Below are 14,920 nucleotides of genomic sequence, written 5' to 3'. Positions count from 1 at the left end.
TTTCCAACTATTCAAAACTATAAAATCCATTCTTAACCTGCAAGCTGGGAAGAAAAAAAAAAACAGGCGATGGGACAGATTTGGCCTGTGGGCCATAGTTTGCCAACCCTTGGGCTGTATTATAGTTGACTTCATAATAGACATTTATCAGATTGGGACCTCTGGATCTACCACAATGATATGGTGGACTTATCAAGAAAACCCTTAATTTCAACATGTGTCTGATAACTGCCTTTCATATTTTATATTTCAGCTGGAGTTAACCGAATTTCATACTGGCCTGCTGATCCAGAAATAAGTTTGCTTACTGAGGCTTCTAGTTCTGAAGATGCCAAGTTAGATGCCAAAGCAGTGGAAAGATTGAAGTCAAACAGTCGGGCCCATGTGTGTGTCTTACTTCAGCCTTTGGTGTGTTATATGGTGCAGTTTGTAGAGGAGACCTCTTACAAATGTGACTTTATTCAAAAAATTGCAAAAACATTGCCGGATGCTAACGTTGACTTTTATTCTGAATGTAAACAAGAAAGAATAAAGGAATATGAAATGTTATTTTTGGTTTCAAATGAAGAAATGCATAAGCAAATACTGATGACTATAGGCTTGGAGAACCTATGTGAAAATCCATACTTTAGCAATCTAAGGCAAAACATGAAAGACCTTATCCTACTCTTGGCCACAGTAGCTTCCAGTGTGCCCAACTTTAAGCACTACGGATTTTATTGTGGTAATACCGAACAGATTAATGAAATTCACAATCAAAGTTTGCCACAAGAAATTGCAAGGCACTGCATGGTTCAGGCCAGGTTATTGGCATATCGAACTGGTGAGTTATATGCTTAGTGCATAAATTGGGGCTGACTGGGTTGTATTTGTCTCAGAAGTAAAATGGTATTCATCTCATCTATCGTAGAGTTCATTTACTCTTAGATAGTCGAGTTTTGCTGGTCATTATATGTGTAGAAGTTAGTGAGATCCTTGAGTAGACACCTCTTAGAGCAGTATTTGGGTTCCTGTGGCCTTACATTCAGTGCTACATTTATAAATCAGGGCCTGATTATCTAGACCCTTCTGCTTCCTGCTTTTGTCATCTCGTTGATCACTGAGCCCTCCACTAGAGATGGGACAAAAAGAGAAAGGAGAGAGAAGCAAAATCATTAATTTTTAGTTAACTCTTCAATATTTTGTATGTATTCAGTATTTCATAAAAACTTTAAAAATCTTTACAATAAAAATACGAATTCAAAATAACAGCATTAAAGTAAAGGAATATTGACAAATTCTTCCAATTGCTGGTATGTCTTCAATCAGCAAGTTGAGAAATCAGACGTTTTTACTTTATTAAGTTGAGCATGAGGGTATATGTGAAAAAGGAAAATGTTACTTGGGAATTTTCTTTTTTGTGTTGAAAGATGACATCTGTATTTCCAATTATAGAACAATGTTTTCACATCTTACCAGAGGTAAGATTTTTCAAAGTAGAATCTTGATCACTTTTTTAAATGCAGCTTTGAAGCACGGGGGGGGAAATATAGGCAGGAGGAGCAGTAGAGTAAAATTTGGTGAATGGAGGATTTTTTTTTTTTAGCTTTTCCCAAGAAAGAAGGAGAAGAAAGAAAATCTTAAGAAGAGGTCCATACAAATGCCACTAGTCTGCATTCTAAACAAAGACCACAATCAAAGTACTTTCAGTAGAATGGAGATTCTCAACTGACAGCATATCAGAATCACCATTAAAACTTTTCTTAAAAGTACAAAGGCTTAAATTCCAACCCAGACCTACTGAACTGAGTCCGTAAGGATGTGGCCTAGCTAATGAATTTTTAAAGTTCTGCAAGGGACTCTGATGTTCAGCAGGGTTAATAATCACTCAATTCTTATTAAAGAATTTGGTTCTACTACAGGCGCAAACTATATGACTCCAAACAACTCTTGTGTAAGAGTCTGATTTAATGTCATTATGTTGTATCGTGGGCTATGCATTAGTGTCTTGGCCAAAACGAGCTTTGTAAAGAATTTTTCTCTAAAACCATTCTGGAAGGACAGAAACATAAATGGGTATAGCTGTTACGGCTATAATTCACTAATTCCCCTTTGCTAATAAGAATTCAGCTGATTCCAGAGTGAGATAGGAATGTGCTGTTCTTTTACTTGATCTCAGTACCTCCTGCTTCTCATAGGAGAATCATACCATGTATGATTCCAGTGTTTAAAGATGTGGTAATGTATAGATACAAATATGCATCTATGTTCTTTAGAATATACTCTAATTATAAAGTTATCCACTATTTCTGTGCAGAGTTTTGTACATAAAGGTGTGCTTCTGCTCTTGATGGATAACTTAAAAGATTTTTCAAGGTTAATTTTTTTATTGTGTATGACTTTTTGCCTGGAACCCAAATCTTGAATGGGATGCAACTCTCTGGCATGCACTCCGCTCCACTGTCCACTCTTCCAGGGAAGAGAACCATGTGTTCATCATCGTTTTTTCCTTAGCACTAAGCACAGTGTGTTGAATGGATAAAGGAAATCTTTTTACATCCAAAGGTAGATGGTCCACAATCCTTATCCAAAATTCTTGGAGCCAGATGGAAAGGAGTCCAGAATTTGTCAGATTTTAGAAAGGTAATATGGTTACATATATTGTATATTACACAGCACTCCAGGGGGGGCCTGAGGCAGTACATTGTCATCAAGCACGTACATATGGAGTAAAATGTATGAGTATTTGCACTAAATATTTGGTCAGGTGTGGCCACAAAATAAGTACATCAGGCTGTCCCAAAAAACACTTGATATAAGGGATTGGTAAGGAATTCTGGACCTGTATTCTCCATTGATGATAAATTATAACAATGACAATTTATTGAGCACCTAGAATGTGTCAGGCACAGAGCCAGGCAATTTATATATGTATCTCATTTAACACTGAGGATAATCCGGCAAGGTAGATATCCTCATGATTGAGTGTGCTCCTAATAACTCAGACTTTTAATTTCACGCTGTTCAGTTTCTTTGAAGACTTTATTTCACTCTAGAGGTAAAGACACCATTTCATTAATCCATTTTATTTAAAAATATACGTATGAGTAAAATGAATTCCAAAACCTCTAACAACAGAATTCTAAAAGTAACTAAGAAGTAGGTGCTTATTAATTGCTTTTTGAATGATGAGTAAATAGGAGCCACAGAGTTGTCAATAAAGGACATTTTGAAGTAGCAAAAAAGTAACAATGTTCATTTAGACTGTAGAGGGGAAGAAAGAGGAGGGCACTGCATCTTATCTATCTGGTTCAAGTGTGATTTTTTATCTTTTTTGGGGTCCTCTTTTCCCTTAGACTATGTGTTGTCCAAAGCTGAGGATTATGCCTTCCTCCTAAACCACGACATTGATGATGAATGTAGGTTGGAGTAGCCACAAAAGTTAACTGTTTCAAATCATAACTTGGTGATTCTCAACTTGTAGTATGCCTATGAATCAGAGGGGATGCTCATGAAAAATGCGGGTTCCTGAAAAATGAGATTTCCATGGGAGCCCGGAGGCCTCCCTTTTAGCAAGCACCCAGTGATTCTGATGAAGTGGGCTGTGGACCACACTCGGACAAATGACCACAGAATCAGGAGCTAAATAACCACACCTGTGTTCCAGAACCATGGGATAAAGAGTTCTCTGACTTTCAGTGATCAGAGTCTCAGGAGTTTGGCTCAGTGATTATAAGTTGACCTTTCCTTCAAAGGTATACAGAGAAAACCTTGTGAATGAACAGATCATGGGGAGCAATTTCTGTAAAAATTACAGACATGAAAAGATTCTTGAGAAATTACCTCATCTGTCATCCAGCCTTGGAGCTGTGTGAAATCTACTCCATCTAACATGGATGAAATTTTATTCTGATTTTAAAAGACAGAGTAAAGAATATTCTGTTGGTGTAACTAAACTTAGCTAGGCAGGAGAGCTACATACTGATGGAAAATTACATTTTCCCCCTCCTGACAAGGTTTTAGTCTGTCCCCAGACTGAAACAGGAAAAGTGGCTCCTGAGACTAAAAAAACATAACATGAAAAACACTTGTGTCGATGGTAGGAAAAATAGGCCCTTAACTTAATATGAAGAATTTCTATTTCAGTCTCTCATTTTTTTGTTTCAGGTTTATATATGTGTTAAGGATAATTTTACTTAAAGGTTTTGGTTTTTCAGGCAAATATAATCTTATGTTTATAACTTCTGCCACTTGCCTTAGAAATGAGCGTAAAGCCATAATTGTATTCTTTTTCCCTCATGTTGTGTTCTGAAGGTCTTGGAAGGAACAAAATTTTGTTTACACCAAAATCTCTTTCATGAATCTCCACTCTAGAAGAAGGCTTCCCATACCCTCCATTCCTCATTTCCTTCCTAGCACAGCACAGCACACAGGTGCTTCTGTGTTTGCTTCTTCCTGTCTCCCTCCCACATCGGACTATACATTTCACAGGGACTTCCCTTACGCTGTCTACTTGCACATTCAGTAGAGGGAAATCTTTGTTATGAAATTCTTAACATCAAAGGGAGGGGTAGGTTTCATCTGGAGGGCTAAATTTTAGTCACTTGATTTCTTTGCCTGTTTTCTCATCTAGAAAAGGAAATAGCTGCTTTACCTTTAGGGTAAAAATTAGATGATGGGGTAAAAAATGCTTCAAATAAATTACACAGATGCTTTGTGATATAATTTTGAAAACTCGAGCTTACTTGAACTGAAGATGGGGGATTTCATTATGTTATCATAACTTCTAAAACTTATTTATAAGGCAAACTCGTTTTTAATGCCTAGGTAGGGTAAACTTATCCTTGGGGGGGGATTAACTTTTAGGAAATTGTAGGGTGAAACTACAGTTTCATTTAATCCTTACCAATATGAAAGTGCCCTAGAGTAAGTTCACAGATGATTGGTACTGTCTCTGTGTAAGTGTACCTACTTAATTAACTACATCAGTCCCTTACTAAGATTTTGATAAATACTGTTTTCATAGTTTTCATCATTAGTGTATAATTATCTTAGAAATTTGAAAGTTACCCTTGTATTAGTAGAAAGAAAAAGTCAATCCTTGATATGCAGAATTTCTATTTTGGTTTTTTAAAGCTTTCTGTTTCATAATGGTTTTAAGAAATACAGCTTTATTTGTTGCAGAGGTTTTGGTTCTGCAGGGAAATTATAATCTCATGTTTATAACTTCTGCCACTTGATTCAGAAATGAGCATCATTCACTAAGTTGGCATGCTTTTCCCCTTCAGGTAAACTCTGAAGGTCAGGGAAAGGACTTTCATATATATATGTATATATACGAAAGCCCATAAAAACTTGTTTTTTGTATTATAAGTTTGAACTTTTTTCTTAGCAAGAACATTTCCACGAAATGTATTTTCCATGATTATACTGTTAAAAAAATGGTAGAAGACAGATTTGAGTGTTGTGAATTATTGTTACATTAAATCCATTAGTCTGGAAATTTCTTTTTAAATCATTTTCATCATCTGTTAGAAATAATCTTTTAGAAGCTGACTTAGTGGAGAATCTATAAAATTATACTCTGTTCTAGTTACAGCTTTGAAGTGATCTGACTGTGGGTACTGCCATTTTAATGAGCTCTGCATATAGATCATGTGTGACTGGGTTGATAGTGACACTGCCTAGTTATTTAGCACCTAGTTGCATATTCCATGCTTAAAATATTTATTTTAGTGGTAAATTTTTACTAAATAATGTATTTAGTAATAAAAATGTATTTATTTCTTTATTTCTTTTTTTTTAAGATTTTTAAAAATTTTTTCATGAGAGACAGAGAGAGAGAGAGAGAGAGGCAGAGGGAGAAGCAGGCTCCCAAGGAGCAGGGAGCCCGATGCAGGACTCGATCCCAGGACTCTGGGACCATGACCTGAGCCGAAGGCAGACGCTTAACCATCTGAGCCACCCAGGCGCCCAAAAAATGCTATAAATTAGTTAAGATGTCAAGGATTGTTGCCACATTATGAATTATGTTTCAATAATATGTATTATTTTTGGAAAAGTATTTCTGAAACTAACAAATTTTTGATCTTTACTGAGTTAAATGACATTTATCTTTCAGAGGATCATAAAACTGGAGTTGGAGCAGTCATTTGGGCAGAAGGAAAATCTGTAAGTATGAAAAGAATTCCTTTTTTTGGTAAAGTTTTCATTTGCTTAAGAAATCTCTACACCCAACGTGGGGCTCGAACTCATGACCCAAAGATTGACAGTTGTGTGCTCTTCTGACTGAGGCAGGCAGGCACCCCTGAAAACAATTCTCTAAACATTTAATCTTGATTTTGTTTAAACACTGTTTGATCTTAAGTGCATTACATTTTTTTGACCCATTGCGGTTAATATTTTGTATTGGTGCATTTACTAAATTTTATAAACATTTGATCATTCCCTCAACAATTGTCTAGATAGATTCATTCATTTAGCAAACATTTATATTAAACATCTTCCACAGCATAGGCACTGTGCCACAGTGGACAGTGGGGAGTTAAGGTCCACATTTTCTGCCCTTGCTGGCCTTAGTCTATTAATGGAGACAGTGGAACAAAAAAGAGACTAGCATATAACGATAATTGTAACATGACACTGGGAGAGCATGGAGGAAGAATCTCTATGCTGCTTGGAGAAATGAATAAAATATTCTTGGAGAAGCTAAGGTGCTATTTATTAGTCTTGAAGAATGCATAGGAAGGCATCAGGCACAGTAAACTAGTATGACTGGGATGATAATATGCAGAGGTAGGGGGTATGAGAGAGAATGTGGGAAAATTCAAGTGATTTGGTGTATCGTATGTACTCTACGTACCATACTATATAGTAGAGTAGCAAAAAATTAGACTGGGCCATGAAGAAATTTGCATACCATGTAAAGAGTTTGAACTTTATCTTTCCAACAGTGGGATACTCTAGTGCTAACCAGTAGAAGTAAAATGTAAGTCACATACATAATTGTAAATTTTCTAGGAGCCACATTGAAAAAATAAAAGGAAACAGGTGAATTAATTTTAAGAATATATTTTATTTAATCAAATGCCCAGAAATATTATTTCAACATGTAATCAATATGAAAACTATTAATAAAATATTCTGCATTTTGGGGGAGTATTAACTCTCCATAATCCTGTGTGTAGTTTACACTTACAGCACCTCTCAATTCAGAATAACCACATGTGGCTAGTGGCTACTGTATTGGACAGTGCAATCCAAGAATATTTTAAGTGGGAAAATGATTTGATCAGATTTACATTATAAGGGGAATGAAGTGGGGCTACACAGCAAATAGGGAGTTAATAAAAAGGAGGTGATGAGGATTGGAGTTGCAGGGGTGGGTTGGAAGGGCATGGAATCAAGAGACACTTAGTAACTGTAAGACTGACTCAAAGATGAGTAGGGAGCCTAGGTTTTGCCTCACTAGACTTTATAGCAAGTAATTTGACTGTTTTCCTGGATGTATCATAGCCCCTCAAGTTAACCTGGCCAACAATCTAGTATCTTCCCTGCTAACCTATTCCTTCATCGGTGGTCACCATCCCGTTCCCTGTTACTACACACATATAATCAACCACCAAGTGCTATGGATTCCACCTTCAAAAGATCTCCTGACTCTACTTATCTCTACCCCAACTATTACTACCTACCAGAATAGGTTCCTCCACCAAAAACTCCCATAGCATTCTGTGCAACTTTTTTGTGACACTCATCACAGTTGAAATTATATGCACAATTTCTTAGCTCCAGATTATAAGGTTCATGAGGGCCAGGATTCTCTGTTTTATTTATAGCTATATTCCTGGCACCTGGCACAGTGCCTGGCCTATGGTTGGAACTCTCATTTGTGTTTATATGAATGCTCAGCAGCCTTTGACTTAACCTCTGGTTCTCAGGTGCTTGTAAGAATTTAAGTTTCCAGTCAAGCTAACTATAGTGGGCAGCATGGTAAAGAGAAAGACATGGGTTTGGAGTCCAGCAACCTGGGCTTGAATTCTGGCTATGTTGCTAGCATTGTGACCCTAGATAAGTTTAATCTTTCTGGGCCTCAGTTTCCTTATCTGTAAAATGGAAAAACTAATAGTACTACTGTCAAGGTTGTTGTGAGGAGTGATTAAATGAAATAATACATATAAAACTCAGCATGATGTTTGACATGTAGTAAATGCTTAAGAATAATTTATTATTATTACCAGTGAGATAACATTTTATTTGTAAGCTTTTGTTGGCTCATCATAACAATGATTTTTATCGAGTTGCCATACTAATGAGTCTTTTGAAACTATCACATGAATAGATATAATATATTGAAATTTACTGAGGTTTATGGCATATTCTAAATTACTATAAACACTTATGATTTATAAAATAGTTCACTCTAGTAACTGATAAAGCATTCATATTATATGTAATATGCCATTGACTATGAGACTTAAAAAAGAGCCACTTAAGTAAAAAGTTCCATTATAAATATATATATTATATGCATATAATATATATATATATATAAATGTACAAGAGAGCCTCAATAAATATGAAGATTAAAGGAAAGTACATTTTGTGGGGGGGCACCTGGGTGGCTCAGTCAGTTGGGTGTCAGCTCGGGTCATGATCCCAGGGTCCTGGGATCTAGGCCAGAGTCTGTCTCCTTGCTCAGCGGGGAATCTGTTTCCTCCCTCTCCCACTGCCCCTCCCCCTGCTTGTGTTCTCTCTCTCTCTCTCTCTCTCATTCTTGCTCTGTCTCTCTCAAATAAATAAGTAAAATTCTTTTAAAAAATTTTAAAAAGGAAAGCACATTTTTTATTTTTCAACTATCACAAAGCATATTTTTAGTTCAATAGTAGAAATTGTTCAAAATTTTTTTTATTATTATGTCAATCACTATACATTACATCATTAGTTTTTTTTTTTTTAAAGATTTTATTTATTTATTTGAGAGAGAGAGAATGAGAGACAGAGAGCATGAGAGGGAGGAGGGTCAGAGGGAGAAGCAGACTCCCCGCCGAGCAGGGAGCCCGATGCGGGACTCGATCCTGGGACTCCAGGATCATGACCTGAGCCGAAGGCAGTCACTCAACCAACTGAGCCACCCAGGCGCCCCACATCATTAGTTTTTGATGTTCAAAATATTTTTCCAATTTCTGACTTGTTAACCAGTAGAAAACAGCATATACCAAATTAACAATTATTTATTGAGGACCTATTATGTATGGGACACTCTAACAGGTGTACTTTAAGGCATAGAAAAGAGGCATAAAACATGTTTCTGTTCTCTAGGATCTTATAACCCATTTGGGGAGAGATGTCTGAATCAAGTGAAGTAATTTGTGAATTAAACAAGCTAATGTTTAATTAACAGCCAAAACCAAGGACTGCCTTGAGATTGTATATTAGAAATGATCAGTCTTCTTGGAATTTAGCTTTGACAAGACCATACTGCAGTAGGAGGATGTAAGATTGTATTTTTTTTGGTCATAGAAAATGGAATTAGTTATATACAGTATGATATGAGGCTTTAAAATACACTGCCAAGTGCCTTTTTTTAGAATGCTGACAACTCACCTTTGTTGGTTTGCTCACTATCACAGAGAAGTTGTGATGGAACAGGCGCGATGTACTTAATAGGATGCGGTTATAATGCTTTTCCTGTTGGATCTGAGTATGCTGACTTCCCACACATGGATGACAAACAGAAAGACAGAGAAATAAGGAAATTCAGATACATTGTACATGCGGAGCAGAATGCCTTGACATTTAGGTATGAAATTCGTTTGCATGTCTTTCTTGAAAACGTAGCAAGGCTTTAAAAAAAAAAATGTAGCAAGGGTTAGTTGAAATTCATTTTCTTTTACCTTAATTTGTTCCAAGCATTTATTAAATATCCAGTAGGTACTAGATAAGGGTCAGATCTTTTGGCTCCTGTGATGAGCTAATGTCTAATCTCTCACGGTAAACGCATAAGGAAGATGTTAGTTCTAGCCCCTAACTGTGGCATTATAAAGTTCTTCATGTAGAGAGCATTGTTCTTGCTCTCCTTCTCTCCCTCTCTTTCAGTGTCTGTCTTTTCCCGTTTTTATTTATAATCTAATACCGAGCATCTTACTGATTGCTTAGAATAAATAAATGAGTTTTAATTATAATAATTGTCATGTTCAGATTGTATATTAACATTTTATGAGTTTATATATTTTGTATATTCACTAATTCGGCAAGAATAAAGTTTATTATTGTTTATAATGTAAATCCGTTCTAAAATCAGCTCAATTTTAGTGTTTAAGGATTTCTCTAAAATATAACTCCCCTTTTGGAAGATACCTTTCTAATATTTATAAATTTTTTGTAGGTGTCAAGAAATAAAACCAGAAGAAAGAACTATGATTTTTGTCACAAAGTGCCCATGTGATGAGTGTGTACCTTTAATTAAAGGTGCAGGCATAAAACAGATCTATGCCGGGGATGTAGATGTTGGAAAAAAGAAGGCAGACATCTCTTACATGAGATTTGGGGAACTTGAGGGTGTTAGCAAATTTACAGTAAGTAGATATACATTTTATTCAAGTATACTTTCTATTATATTGTTAGGTACCCTGCTGAATATTTTAAATTAGTGATTCCCACACTTTAAACTATTATCACTGAGTTTGTTTTTATGTGCAAGCACTCACCTAATTACAAATGTTCAGCTTAAAATCTCTGTCTTAATGAATTTATAGGTCTCTAGAGAGTTGACCTTACAGATCTTGAATTAATCGTCCCTTTGGTGCCCTCTGGTGGCTAACAAAAGAAAATCCTTGACCCACCTCTTCCCTCGCTCTTCTGGTGTTCGGGTGGTAGAGGTGAAAATAGTTTAGGATTACCCAAAAGACAGGGAGACACACACACACACACACACGCACGCACGCACACGTGCACTCATGACACATTTCTCATGGAAAAAATCAGAAAAAGAAGGGATTTAATATTTGATATTTCAAAAAAAGTACTGAGATAGTTCATGGGAAACTTAGAACTTTAACTATTTCACTATGTAGGTTTTTAAAAACTTCTTTTTAGAAACAATCACAAACATACAGAAAAGTTACAAAAATGCTACAAAGAACTTTTTTTTCCCCAGAAACCTTTGAGAGTAGCTTGTTGACCTGATAACCAGATCACTCTCAAATAGTTTGTTATATATTTCCTCAAACAGTAGATTTTCCTACAAAACCATAATACAACAACAAAACTCGGGAAATTATCATTGATACATTACTGCTGTTTCATCCACAGGTTCCAAAGTTCACCAGTTGTCCCAGTGTTCTATAGAGCAAAAGGATCCTGCCCAGAATCATATGCTGCTTTTTAATAATAATTCTGGCATTTAATGTAACACTTAAATACAAGAACTTGCAGTAGGTATAAAAGGCATATAACTGTTTATAAATTTCAAGTTTACTGGGGCACCTGGGTGGCTCAGTTAGTCAAGCAACCGACTCTTGATTTCGGCTCAGGTCATGATCTCAGGGTCATGAGATTGAGCCTCATGTTGGACTTTGCCGTCAGCAGGGAGTCTGCTTGAGATTCTCTCCCTCTGTCCCTCCCCCCCACTCACTCTCTCTCTCTAAAATAAATAAATAAATCTTAAAAAAATTTCCAGTCTACATTCCTGTTTTGAGTCCACAGTGCCTGGAACATATAAGGCACCAAAAAGATATTTTTTAAACTGTCTATATATATGTATACGTACACTTATATATTTATATTTTTAATTTATATTTAAAAGTTTAAAACTATAAAACATATTGTCTAGTTTCTGTGTGTGTATGAAGTATCATAAATGTTTACCCTTTTTATTTTTGTCATTTATTTTTGGTTTTTTATTTCCAGTTTTATTTAAAGTTTATCGTGATTTTTAAAAGAAAAAGAGGGCCCTGAAAGAAAGGAGAGATGGGAGAGGTGCCTCTTTTGTAAAAGTAAACAGAAGCTTATATCCAGCTAGTCAAAGGGAAATCTCCAGTTCTTTGTTTTTGTTTTCTGTGTCTTCATTCCTCCTGAGGAGTGGGAAGAAATAGGTTTTTCACAACTTCTCCATAAAGATGAAATGATCTAGCTCTTCAGAACTGTGACTGACAGATTAAGTGAATTCTGAAATATGTTGCTTACTGGTGGATTTGAGTAGCTTTGCCACTGTAAAGAGCATGAAGAGACCAGAAGAAAGGAAGATACAGTGACAGAAACAGAGGGAATGAGTCCCCTGGGCAGAGATGAGCCAAGACCCGCCAGGAGTACCCCACTCAGGTGCACATGGTTCTTCTCTGTGCTCCTTCCAGTGACAGCTCTCTCCACCTTCCCATCCTGTCCCTCCTCTGGCCTGGTTTGCAGTATTATGTAAATGATTTCAACTACCTGCTTCGCTAAATGCCTAGTTTTGTAAATACCAGTGACTAACATGAACTAATATTCATTCTAAATTTGAATGTCAGTAATGATTATACTTATTTTTAGATTGTCAAAAGTGGTATAGGAGTGTCCAAAAAATGATATTTTTTTGAATATTTTATTTATTTATTTGTCAGAGAGAGAGAACACAAGCCGGGGAAGCGACAGGCAGAGGATAGAAGCAGGCTCCCCGCTGAGCAGGGAGCCCGATGCAGGACTCGATCCCAGGCCCCTGGGATCATGACCTGAGCCGAAGGCAGACGCTTAACTGGCTGAGCCACCCAGGCACCCCCCAAAAATGATATTTTTAAGATTAAAGCAAATTGAAATTAATTTTGTTTGAAAAGTTTTGCTTTTCTCTTTGAGGTGTTGCCACATACCTTGTGATAATTGGTTCTGTTCTGTGGGATTGTTGCAGACTAGGTTAGGGCTGAGCAACCGTATTTTCAGGAATAGATTTCACCAGTGTAGGCCCATGTCCATTTATTCAGAAACTTTTTTTTCTATTTGATACATGTGGATTTTTCTCTATTAGGTTGTATTACTTTTTTCTTTTAAAGATTTTATGTATTTATTTGAGAGAGAGAGACACAGTGAGAGAGGGAACACGAGCAGGGGGAGTGGGAGAGGGAGAAGCAGGCTTCCTGCGGAGCAGGGAGCCCGATGCGGGGCTCGATCCCAGGACCCTGGGATCATGACCTGAGCCGAAGGCAGACGCTTAACCGGCTGAGCCACCCAGGCGCCCCTGTATTACTTTTTTCTTAATATGAAAGTAATATATGCTCAATATAGAGGACTAGGAACATAAAAAAGAACAAATATTCTCTGATAACTCATAGATACTAATGTTAACATGTTGCTATATTTTCTGTGTCATTGATAATTCTTCAAAAATGATGTTTAATGATTCAACAATATTCTAACATATAAATATAACTTATTTACCCATTCCCCTGTTGTGAGTTACCTAAATGGCTTCTAAGTTTCTTACAGTTAGAAATAGTCTTTTTATGATTATCCTTAAATATACATTCAGGGTTATTAGTTCTTACTTTGCCCAAATTAATAGATTTTAGTGGTTTGACATGTTTTGAAAGATGTCTTTTTTTTTTTTTAAGTTTATATATAATTTCCCACCCCTTATAAATCCTCTTTTTCCTGGGGCTCCCATTTCTATAGGCGACCAACCAGTTCTAGATGTCCTTCCTTTCCAAAGACTTTTTTACACCTGGCAAAATGTTTGTCTGGTATCTCATTCCACCCCCAAGGATCATGATATTAGCTGGTTGATCTGTTGAACTCACTGGTGCTTATGGAAGAGACTCCGGGGACTGCACACTGAATTGTGCCTCTCTAGAGAGAGTGCCTAATGAGGCCTTTTTGGTCAAGTCATTAGTGATTCTGATGATGGGGACTTCTAGCCAAGTGAAAAAGGAAGGGCTGTGCCATGAGGTACTGATTACACATAGTTTTTCTTCTCAGCTGCTCCAGGCTTCTCGGTACTCTCTGAGAACCCTCAAGCTTCCCTATTTCCTTCTGAATGGTCGAGGCGGAAAACTGAAATCAGAGGAGATATGATATGATCTATGGTGTGATATGACTATATTAAAAGGCAAGATAATCTGGGTCATATTTTCATTCTTTAATATCTAGGCCTTCTGTAGCTATCATAAGATGCTGTAGGACCTGGAGATGGAATGTGGAATGGTGGAAATTCTATAGTGTTGAGCACAGGCTGACTCAGGTTTTAATTCTATTGCTGCCCTCAGAGTGTAACCCTGGGCAAGTCACTACACTTCGTTGGTCTTCCACGTCCATACTTCTAAAATGAAGGTAGAGGATTTTAAAGTTCCTTCCTTCTCTAAGAATATTGATTCTGATCCCAGAAGTCATATCATTCAGGGTCATTATTAGGGCTTGGTTGGTATGAACATGCTAACTCTTTATTCTTACATTTAAAAAAAAAAAGTTTTAATATTTGACAGCAGGGTGCTAAGATGCTATTTATTAAATCCTTCTTAAACATACATATAAAAGGTTTGTGCCCTTTTACAGTGGCAGCTGAATCCATCAGGAACTTGTGTTCGTGAACAAAATGAGCCTGAAAGCAAAGAGAGTAAGTATTTAAAAGTCTTTTATTAAGCTTAACTTTGTTGAGAAGAAAGGATACATAGCGAGTTTTAGTGATCAGGTGTTGGAAATTGTTGTGGTCGTAGATAAGCATGTTCTTTTTGCAGGTTAGATTTTTGCCATTCAATTTGTTCACAAACATTTGTGTATCTACTATATGCTAGGTTCGATGGAAAGTGCTGGTTTATAATCAGTCCTATAGAATCTGCAGTTTAATACAAATGATCATGTACACATTGAATATATAAATTAAATGTATATGAAACAGTAAACAACAATGCTCTTCTATACCAAACTAAAACTTGTTGGACAGTTAGAAAGGAAAAATGTGTATAATTAATACAGATGG

General features: G+C 36.5%; 1 protein-coding gene across 1 annotated transcript in view; it reads left to right on the top strand.

The window, feature by feature from the left end:
• Positions 1-14,920, top strand: part of CDADC1 (cytidine and dCMP deaminase domain containing 1) — a 48,029-nt gene that overhangs the window by 25,852 nt on the left and 7,257 nt on the right. The window contains exons 5-9 of the mRNA XM_081815442.1: positions 254-823; positions 6,101-6,150; positions 9,612-9,781; positions 10,367-10,556; positions 14,497-14,557. Of these exons, the coding sequence (XP_081671568.1) occupies positions 254-823; positions 6,101-6,150; positions 9,612-9,781; positions 10,367-10,556; positions 14,497-14,557 (1,041 nt within the window). The remainder of the gene's footprint in view (positions 1-253; positions 824-6,100; positions 6,151-9,611; positions 9,782-10,366; positions 10,557-14,496; positions 14,558-14,920) is intronic.

Source organism: Leptonychotes weddellii, chromosome 3 (genome assembly GCF_054177405.1).
Source record: "Leptonychotes weddellii isolate Sample4059 chromosome 3, ASM5417740v2, whole genome shotgun sequence".
NCBI classification, from domain to species: Eukaryota; Metazoa; Chordata; class Mammalia; order Carnivora; family Phocidae; genus Leptonychotes; species Leptonychotes weddellii.
Note: the sequence above shows the minus strand (reverse complement) of the source record. Positions and strands in the feature narration are given on the sequence as shown.